Here is an 11174-nt window from a genome sequence, read left to right on the forward strand (position 1 = left end):
CCGGAGGTCCTGCCTTTGCCCCACGGCCGGTGGCCAGCTCGGCAGGTCCCTGGTCCCGGCGCGGTGGTCGCCCAGAGCGTGAGTGACTTTGTCCTCTGCTGGGTGACTCCTGGCTCACGTCACCAGTTTGACAGCCTCTCACCAAATCAGAGAGCGGCGCTCGCCGGGAGCTCTGGGCGTCACCGGGAGCTCCCGCAGATTAGAACTCGCCTCTCCTAGCTCCTCCCCTCAGTCTCATTTAAAGCTCCCACTGGTTTTCCTGAAAACTTGAGTGGGCTCAGTTTCTGCAGCGCTTTCTTCCACTGCAAGATGGTAAGTGAGGAACTGGCGTTAGCTAGTCCGCTGGCAAACTTGGGTCTCTGGAAGTTAATGAGCTTTGCGTTTAGAATTTATTCCATCTTGGGAGCAAGATTTCTCTGCTACCCACCAATTAAAACAGATCCTCTCTGCTGCCCTCTCTTTTCGTATCCTCTATCTGCTTTCTCTCTCTCTCTCTCTCTCTCTCTCTCTCTCTTGCCCTCTCTCTCGCCCTCTCTCCCTCTCCTCTCTCTCTCCTCTCTTCTCTCTCCCTCCCTCTGTTATTATTACTTTCCTTACTTTCTCCCCAACTTCCCCCTCCCCCTGCACTCTCTTTTCATTTCCACCTCTTCCTCTCGATTATGCATATATTTGCAAACACTTGGACATGAACTTGTCTAGGGATATTTGGGGTTTGTTTTCTTCTCAGGTATCAATTGCATAATAGCTTAGCTCTGATTTAAAAAAAAAAAAATCTCAGGGAAGGAGTCTGCAAACACACTTTTATAATAAAAGAAAATTGCACTTGATAAACTTTTGGCTGAATTTCTTTGGTCTGCACTGCCCAAGCTGGACTTGCTTCAGAACTGGAATTTTTCAAAACTTAAATTACTGAGAACATTAACAACGTGTGATTGAATTGACTTAACTTTTTTTTCTCTTTCTTCTTCTTATTTGTTTTCTCTCTGTTTACGTTAATGCCCAGAGAAGCTCTGTAGCAGTCAAAAAGAGTTTTTCCAAAGCTGGGCTCTGCTAAAATGAATGGTTTTTACCTGATTAAGCATTGACAGATAATTTAAATTTGGTGTTGTACCAATTAACCCAGGAAGGCTGCATACCTGCCCCTGCCTGGACATTTGGAAAGACTGTGTGTCTGAGGTTCAAGAAGTGGAGGGCAGGAGAGTGTTCACTGGATCAGAACACAGTGGAGAATACATGCCAGTTAGTGACGAGATAACTTTGGAGGAGCATGGGCCCTAGTGATGGACAGAACTAGAGCTTGCTGTCTTTGCTAACAAACTTCTTTCAGCTTTGATTATATGTTTACTTGGAGTGACTTTATGCTCCTGTGCCTAGTATTGGGAGCAAAATGTTTTAATTATCTCCGGGACAGAGATAGATAGATAGATAGATAGATAGATAGATAGATAGATAGATAGATAGATAGATAGATAGATAGATAGATACATACATACATACATACATACATAGACTGAGCCAGCAGCATGTTAGGTCAGAGGGAAGAGAAAGGAAGGAATGAGGCAAGTATGATTCAGAAACAAAAATGAAGAGGTTAGTCTATATTATGTCATATCCATTTCAGCTTTAGCATTCTGCGTTCTTTGTCCTTCAGGAGTTTTAGAAATATAATTAAGGTATTTGCTAGAAAGAACCAAATAGTTCTTATGTTTTTGCATCATTAAGTAGAATTCCCTTTATTTAGATCTTGGGTAGACTATTAGATGAGCTGGACGTTGCAACAGAGAATCCTTCTGGATATGTACAAATTTTACCCATTCAATGCTAGTCTGCTCTTTTGATCAAAGGGCTTAAGGGAAATTCTGGGTAAACCAAGAAACTCATTCCCTTTTAGTAATTGTAATTCGACCACCCCAAAATTAATATGGATCTATACTTAACACCTTTTCTGATTTTTTTTCTTTATATTTCACTGCATATAATTTCGGTACTTCTCCCACCCTTTCCCCCTTTTAAATCTCCATCACCCCATCTCCTGGGACCCTGCACTCCCCGCATTCTGAATTTCACAGAACACCATTCTGCCTTGCCAAGACCAGTACTTTGTAGGAGGCCAGAGCTATAATTGCCCGTATTCCACTACAACGTCAGAATCTAGTGTTGACGTTTCCACGGAGACTTGGGTCTCTTTCTGGGCTGCTGGTCTCCTGGACAACAGAGAGCTCCAACAAGCACCGCAGGCACAGGGTAAGTTCTGCTCTTCTGCTTCCCTGACAGATCTGGAGCTCTTTTCCATACCCGTGGCTACAGAGCATCATGGGCTAGGACTCTAGAATAAGGGACGATATGGAAAAGTTAAGTAAACCCAAGGACTCCTGATTTTTACAGTCAGAAAGCCTGCTGTTTTACACTTGCCAAATGGTGAAAATGGGATTCTTTACCTTGCCCACTGGATAGCATGTATTTCTCCCTACACTTTATAGTTCTTGGAGAGTCCTATCTCACTGTGGGAGTGTGAGTCTGGATCAAAGTTTTCTAAACAACACACCAGCAGAATGTCTTTGGAATGAGGATACCAGTTGGAACACTTCTTTTGGAATTCAGTAAAGTTTCCCTGAGTTTGAGAGAAAAGCAAGGAATACTAGCTTAATTTTTATTTCATAGAGGAAGTTCCATGGATAGTGTGTTAGAAGTGGAAAAAGGATTCCCTTTTACACACACAAAAAGCTTCAACTTTGGAGAGAAGTATAGCATTGACATAAAATGACATATTAATTTTGATCTGTGGCATGCGAGCAATATTTATAAGTATTAAAGAAATGTCTGTGTTAAACACTCCGGTTTCTTAAATAATTCTCAGACACCCTAGAATTAAATATCCATACCATTGGTTCTGCCACATGATTCGTTTTATTTTTTAAAAAGACACAAACAAAGGAACTCAAAAAATTAAAAGCACGCTTAAATGTCACAGAGGATGTTGTTGAGTATTAACTTTCCACTACAAGCAACAGTAAAAACAAAATGCCCAAGAGTGTGAACCCAAACTACTTATGCCGTTTTATTCCTATCTCCTTACTTATCATTTCACTTTAATCAAAAATATTTCAGTATCCACAGTATAACCAGAGAAGGGCAAGAGTCAAAACTGTACTAGATGAAGAAAAGAAAGTAAAAGTAAACCCGGTTAGTATGCCCATAGTTTTTTATTGATAGATAGAGCTAACTGTCAAATATGGGGGGAAAAGCCACTCTGAAAAAAAACATTTATAAAATATACAGATTAAAATAGTTGAAACAGATAAGGTCTGGGCACAGTTTTGAGATTTTCATTAAGATCTTCAAAGAAGCAAGGTCCAAATAGTTTTAAAGTAGAAAGTGCTACCACATAAAATTCCAAATAAATACAGTCCGTTAGATTAAAACAGGCAGGCAGACAGGCAGAGAAACTAGTAGCATTACAGATTAGAATTTAATTATATAGCCAAACAATATATTATCAAGTGCTCAAGCTTAGAAAGCAAGATAAAAACTAGAAAAACATAATGGAATTGCAATGTTATGCCGAGTTTGGGGGGAGATCAGTAATATGTGCATAAATTAATGACAAAGACTGGACAGTCTTTATTAATTTATCCAGCAGGAATACATATATTAGGCAAGAATGTGACCCCTTCCTGCTTATAAAAATTTACATCTTTAACTGCTATGTGATCCAGTGTATAAATATTTTTTTCTCTCAGCTTGCTTGCCTTTTCTAAAAAACTTTTAATGTCTTGTTTTCCTGTATGGCAGCAATAGCTGTTTAAGAAAAATAATTGAACCTACTAAACTTTCTGATTTGATTTGATAAGTTTCTTTATTACACAGAAACTACAAGACTATTTTCTCAGTTATCCATTTGTATTTTCACAGATTCATTCAGTGACTCAAATTTTTCTCTTCCGGACTTGTGCTCATGGGAAGAGGCTCAGCTTTCCTCTCAGCTCTACAGAAACAAGCAGGTATGTGTAAGTCAGAGCGTTGAGACTGGTCGTGTTCTGCGTGATCCGTTCCCCACCGTTAATATCTTGCTTCTTTTCCCTTTTGAAATTCATGCTGACTCAGTTTAGAACTAAAATGACTGTGTGTCCACAGAGAGATCAAAGTTAGATGATCAATGTCAGAGAAAAGAAAAACCACCAAGACACTCTAGAAAGGCCTGCAGTCAAGCTCCCACTTTACACATTTTAGCCATATGACCTTGAATCCTTTGCCTTTTCCTCATTTATGGAATTGTAATCCTTGTGCTGCCTGTCTCAGAGGGAATTTGAAAAGATCAAATGATATAATAAGTGTGACAGTATTTTTAAACCATAACATCGCTAATACTTGGAGAAGAGAATGATTATAAAATATTTTCCTAAGATTGCTTTTTTCATGCTGTGTTAGTTTTGCCCCGAAGGGTAATTTAATCTCGTGGACATACAGATAGATCTATCTGAGGCTAAAAGAAGCCGACCCACCTCTGTTTTTATTTATTTGTTTATTTAAACATGCAAGGGAGGAGTCCAGCAAAATCTTCCTAAACATCATTTTCGATATTTAATTTAATCTAGTGGACATACAGACAGATCAATCTGAGGCTGAAAGAAGCCAACCCACCTCTGGTATTTATTTATTTATTTAAATATGCAAGGCATCATTTTCTATATTTAATTTAATCTTGTGGACATACAGACAGGGCAGTTTGAGGATGAAAAAAGCCGACCCACCTCTATATTTATTTATTTATTTAAATATGCAAGGCATCATTTTCTATATTTAATTTAATCTTGTGGACATACAGACAGGGCAGTTTGAGGATGAAAAAAGCCGACCCACCTCTATATTTATTTATTTATTTAAAAGTGCAAGGAAGGAGTCCAGCCACATCTTCCTAAACATCATTTTCTATATTTAAACAGTTGCCTGCAGCTCATTTTCCTTCATATCTACCTGATTCCCTTGTGATTACAATTTTAAAAGTATTATAATCTCTCCAAACGCTTTGCAATGAATGAGAATTCAGAGCACAAAGCTGAACAACTGGGCGTTAGGGGAACGTAGATTTAATTTAGGCCTCTCAGGATGAGGGCTCCCCGTGCTCGTGCTCACACAACAAACACTAGTCAAGTCAAGGAGCAGTGGCATTACTATAAGGTTACAGAGTCAGTACAGTGGAGCAGCCTTCACCACTGTCTGCTTTTTGTAGCTGCAAGATACCCTGGTGCAGAAGGAAGAAGAACTCGCTAGGTTACATGAAGAGAATAATCACCTCAGACAATACCTGAATTCTGCTTTGGTTAAATGTCTTGAAGAAAAGGCCAAGGTATGTGTGTATCTACTTTATAAGAACAAAGCAGTGATTTGAGAAAGGAAATGATTTATGTCAAACTCCTTGATTAAACAGGGTATCTTGATATGCATTTATGAGATGGATGGTTTTTCTTAAGGAAATATGGCTCTTTCACAAGAATTTTTATCTATCATTTCTCTGAAGTACCTAGATTGCAGGTGTCAGTCATATATTACAAAAGAAGTTGCTTAAAAATCAAATGCTAGTCAGGGGTGGGGGTTGCTGAGACAATCAGGGTTAATCAAAAGGCAGAATTAGATGGATGGAATACTGGTGTGGGAAGCAGATCTAAAAGACACTCAGTTCTTTTAATAATCTGTTTGACTTTAGGCAAATCATTCTTACTTAGATCCTCACTTCACTTCATCTGTAATGGATGGTCTAAAATGTCCTTTAAAAATTCTGCTAGATCTAAAATGCTGTGAATATTACCGGAGTCCAAATCTCTTGATTTGGCATTTACAAATTACATTAGGCGTATACAATTACCTTATCGTTTAATTCACATTTTTTTCTCCACTTTTAAAATGAGCTATTTCTAACTCAAGGATAAATAACTTGCCTATAGTCTTTTTCTGTTCATGCTCAGTTCTTTGCCTTTCAATTTTTTATTATCTATTTGCCATTATGTTATCATTAATGCTTTCATCATCAATCTCTTCTGTACTTCTAGACAAGCTACATTATTTGATATTATTTGGTCTAAATTGATGATGCTTCTTGCTACTGTTACTAAATAGAGCAGTTCGGAGAACAGAAGACACTAGATTTGATTTCTTTACAATTCAGTTGCCTTTGTTAAAAAGAGAATACATCTTTGTTATTTGCCTGGGCTCCTAACTCCAGCCACCATTCCATAAAAGGACACTTATTATATTATTAAGTGATAATAACTAGGCAGTTTGATCTGTTGCTCTTAATAATCTTCCAAGATTTAGAATAATATAATATCTCAGAAGTGCTTTGAAAGTTAATGAAATAAGAAGAAGCAGTGTTGTATAGTGTTTAATCAGAGGATCTGTCTAGATTGGGGTGACTTAGGTTTATGTCCAAGCTAAATCATTCTCAGCAAGCCATTAATATATCTGTGCCTTAGTTTCCTCATTAATGAAGATTTTAATAACATCTATATCCAATGAGATAATACATATAATCAGTGATTTATAAATTATAGTCAGTGATAGTTTATTTGTAAATGATAAATATATTATTTATAAATAATATTTATAAATAAATATAAATATTATTCATATAAATTTATAAATATTTACTTATATAAATTTATAAATAATATAAATAGATATAAATATAATTTATAATATTTATAAATAAATATAAATGTTATTTATAGTATTTATAAATAAATATAAATATCATTTATAGTATTTATTTTAAAAATGATTGTTTATTTATAAATGATAACTTAATAAGTGAAAGTGCTATTATTGTTATAATAATAACTTGCCTGTGCTGAAATCTTAAAAATATCATCTGGTCCTTTCAACATTTAAGAAAACTGAGCAAAAAATATGATTTAGAGTTTATAGGCAGTAATTTGTCATCACAGATTTTACTTTACAAACAAGCTAATCCAATCCATCTTACTTGTGTGTGAAGACAAACTTAATCATTTTTTTCGAAATAATTTAGTTAACTAGTAAATATATGAAAAAAAGTGTAACTTTCAAATATCACTTCCCTAGAAATTGCTCTCATCTGATGAGTTCTCCAAAGCCTGTGGAAAATTCAGGAAGGGGAAGAGAAAATCCAAAGAACAAAGATACTCTCCTGCTGAGATTCCCCATCCCAAAAATGCCAAAAGAAACCTCTCTAGTGAATTTGCTAACTGTGAAGAACAAGTTGGGCCCCCTGTGGATCCCTGGGTCCTTCAAACACTTGGGTTAAAAGACCTTGACACTATCGATGACACCTTACCAGCTAACTACAGTGCCCTCGCATCTCATCCCAGAAGAGTCACCAGCACATTTTCCCAATTTCCGGATGATGCAGTTGATTATAAAAATGTCCCCAGAGAGGATATGCCAATTGACTATAGAGGTGACAGAACAACCCCCCTGCACAGCACTGCCACTCATGGAGAAGATTTCCACAGCCTTTCTCAACTTTCAAATCCCCCAGTGGGGCTGAAAACTCTTCCTTACTATACTGCTAATGTGTCACCCAACAAGACAGAGATGGCATTTTCCACATCCCTGAGCCCTCATTGTAATGTGAAAACTCATTCCTTCCACCAGGGACAAGCATTTGTGCGTCGAGATGAGGAGGGAGGCTGGAAGTTTACCTGGGTCCCTAAGCAGTCTTAGTGACCCCTCTTTTTTATCACAAAGCACTGCCATGAACTGTTTACAAAGACCTCTCTTGCACTTGAATTTGACTATGTGGAATACAGAAGCTATTGCTTAGACTGTCTCCTGCCACTTTAAATGTCACTCTCAATTACCCACTTAAATCTGCAGGGAATGGCTTCCAAGAATCCATAATGAAACATGTCTGTGCTTCTTTCACCTAAATTTGACTTGTTTACACACCAATACCTGCTATTGACATCCTCCCTTTGCCCTATACTTGAAGAGGTATTTTCCATTTGCTTCTATATTCCTTTAAGACTTAGATACATTTTTCCAATTATAACCAGTTTAACAGATTTTCCTCTTTTAAGTAGTTGAAATATTCACAGCCCTTTTACTTTTCTCCCTTTGTCATTTCTGAAAACTGCCTTTAGAATGAGCCCTATTTTTGCTTCAAGTACTTACTACTGCATGTTCAAATAGCTGAGGGTGGGGTAGAGCAAGTGTCTTTGCCCATCACCACTACTACTGAAGACATAATATGGATGTGTGTACTGTTATGTTCATGGCAGTTCGAAAAGTTCAGTGCCCCATGGTGGCATTGACAAAGTCTCAAAACAACTGTAACTTCACTAACAATCAATATCACAGATAAACTTTAAAATTACAAAGAATTTAAATTAGTTTTAAATGCCTCATGATGTATCAGCTTTTATATGTGCCCAGCATTGTTTCTTTAACCAACATGACTCCAAGAAGAGCATTATGAGGGACTGTGGTAACAAATCTTGTCATCGTCTGCGACTACCCAGATACTGACAAACTCTTATTGCTGAAAATAGACTAACCTAGCTCAGCCATTGTCTCATTCATTCATTCATTCATTCACATATTTATTTTTTCATTGATCAGTCCACCCAAGATATCTGTAGAATACCTAATGCCTACTTTGTACCAGGCACTATGCTGTGTGATAGTGATAAAACACAAGCAATTTAGGCACTGTGACCACCATCATGAGACTTAGACCTACTCATCTGTTATGACTTTGAGAAAATGACTTCCCTTTTGTGAAGGTTCAGTTTCCCAGCTGTGGAATACAGAAGTTGGACTAGATAATCACTAATATTCTATGAATTGAGGCTAGGTCCTATCAGATTTACTCCAACATGGCAATTTCAGGTCATTGAAGAAACTAAAGAGAAGTCTTTGGATAGGCACTGCGAATATTATGTAGGGTAAACTTTACGTACAATTAATAAAATTCAAAAATATAAGTCGTTTGAAGTTAACATTGGAAATCATTGCTCTGATCACAGTACTCTTTTTCTAGAGCCCATTTTGCAGTTAACTCAGTCTAACTATGTGAGAATAGTTTGCATCTAAAAATAGATGCATATTAATTTTTAAATAAGTGTGGATAGATTGAATATAAATATTGCTATCAAGGACTTCATATTTCTAAATTTGAAACCATATATTTTTAGTGCTTGTGCTAGTTTTTTTCTTTCCCATCTCTCAAAACCCCTATCATTGCCAGAATAATTTGCACATCTTGTGTGTGCACCTATGTTTTTTAGACAAACTTCAATTAATGATGAAATCCTTCATGTTGAAACCTGTTTTCATTTTTCTCTTTTCCACATCTCAATAAGTCATCTTGCACAATCAATATCTCATAGGTCAAGTGTGTTGGTTAGGATTCTTTGTAACAAAGACCTGCCTTTCATTGTTGTTGCTGTTTGCTTGTTGCTTTATTTTGGTGATGCAAGCAAAAGTCTGTTATAAAGTTTTGTTACCACCCACTTTTAAAAATAATTTATGAAGAAAATCCAATATAGTAATTAATATTACTCTCTGGAGTACTTTAATAAGTAGAACACATTCCATTTTCTAAAAAATAAAATAAAATAAATGACTGTGCCTTTTGCATTCTGGTGTCTGTGCCCCTGGTTGGTGAAATTTGTCTCTTTTTAGAATAAGAGATTTAAGAATTGGAATTACTGTACTTTAGTACACTAGGAATTGAGAAAGTAATAGAACTAATTTTGAAAGTCTAATAATCAAGCTGTAAAAGGAAATGTATCAGTTAACAAATATTTATTTTGCATTCCTTGTGTGCCTTATCATGTGTTAAGTACCATGAGGATACACCCAGGCTTAGCACAATGCATTTGGTATATAAAACAAAACCACACAAAATGTCATAGCTTTTGATAGCTTTTAAGTGAAACTTAATTTTGGCCCAGTTTAAAGATATTACAGAACATTTGGGATAAAATGTGATAAGTTTTCCTGGCTTATATCCTGGATGATATTATGGAAGACAATTACCACATGTTTTTGAAATCATGTCTATAAATATTTAATATGCATTTAAATTATGTATAGGAAATTATTTTGTTCATGTTTGAAAATTAAACATTTCTTTCACCTGAGTGTATGTTTTACTTGTATGGCTTCACCATGTCTCTCTAGTAAACCGCAGTTCATATTTTAAGCGATAGTGGGCAATAGAAATGAAGTCTTTTGTGATTGTGATAACTATTTTTATATTATGCTTAACATTCCCTAATAGTAGATTTTCTTCTCCTGGTTTGTAACCATAATCCTGTGTATTTGCATTTCTTTCTATGATATCTATGGTCAGACTAATGTCTTCAGCATTTAGGGCTTAATGGTTCTTTGCCTTCTCTAGGGTACATTAATGAGGCTTTCAAATGTTAAGTGGCTTAGAGTCCAGTGCCTGCTGGATACACTACTCTCTTAACTAGCCACACATAAAAATTAGAATCCAGTATCGATTTTTTAAATTTGTTAAATTTTCCAATGTCCTCTGACCATCTGAAAGATAAATCATACTTGTATCTCACTAGTATCTGGAAAAAAAGGATGTTGTTAAACTTCAGCTATGAAGGTGATGTTAAAAAATGAGACTATTCAAGACTTCAGTGATGCTAACCTCTAATTTTGAAAAATCTGAGGAAAAGGAACAATGTGAATTAATGGAAGAAATTGTCTGTTTGACTTAATTCAAGAAAATGACTTTTTAAAGAAAGTATGACAAATGGATTTAACAACTACCTGTAGTACAGATGTGGAGAAAAGTATAGCGTTAATACATCCAGTGATAAGTTTTTGATAAATATTACATCTTGCTTGTAAGGTCAGGGTATATAATTTTACCTGTGTTTCAGTTTACCAAAAGATTCACAGAAGATTAAATATTAAATTCTGATTTTTTCTTTATATTTCACTAAACCAAATAGAATTGGTTTTCAAGCTACAAACATATAGTGTGAGTATGTTTCTCAACCTATTTTTCATATTTTTATCTATATATTTTGTTCTATAGAGATAACCAGACATCCAGTTTTAATTCTTGTATTGAATATCCTGCAATTGTTAAATATAATTTAACACTTAATATTTTAAATAATATGATTTCTATATGATTTGAAATATTTCTAATGATATGTAAGAGTCAATTT

At 35.7% G+C, this 11174-nt stretch overlaps 1 protein-coding gene across 1 annotated transcript; it reads left to right on the forward strand.

The window, feature by feature from the left end:
• The first annotated feature begins 254 nt into the window (after positions 1-254).
• GMNC (geminin coiled-coil domain containing) lies at positions 255-10121 on the forward strand. The gene is made up of 5 exons (XM_011981348.1): positions 255-312; positions 2070-2244; positions 3913-4001; positions 5231-5347; positions 7078-10121. The coding sequence occupies exons 1-5, from the start codon at positions 310-312 to the stop codon at positions 7696-7698; spliced, it is 1005 nt and encodes a 334-aa protein (XP_011836738.1). The 5' UTR covers positions 255-309; the 3' UTR covers positions 7699-10121.
• The last annotated feature ends 1053 nt before the right edge of the window (positions 10122-11174 follow it).

This window comes from Mandrillus leucophaeus, unplaced genomic scaffold, assembly GCF_000951045.1.
Source record: "Mandrillus leucophaeus isolate KB7577 unplaced genomic scaffold, Mleu.le_1.0 Scaffold224, whole genome shotgun sequence".
Taxonomy (NCBI): Eukaryota; Metazoa; Chordata; class Mammalia; order Primates; family Cercopithecidae; genus Mandrillus; species Mandrillus leucophaeus.

Coding starts and splice junctions, on each gene's coding strand:
- GMNC (XM_011981348.1), top strand. Junction 2,245..3,912: donor ACAAGCACCGCAGGCACAGG/GTAAGTTCTGCT, acceptor GTATTTTCACAG/ATTCATTCAGTGACTCAAAT. Junction 5,348..7,077: donor GTCTTGAAGAAAAGGCCAAG/GTATGTGTGTAT, acceptor TCACTTCCCTAG/AAATTGCTCTCATCTGATGA.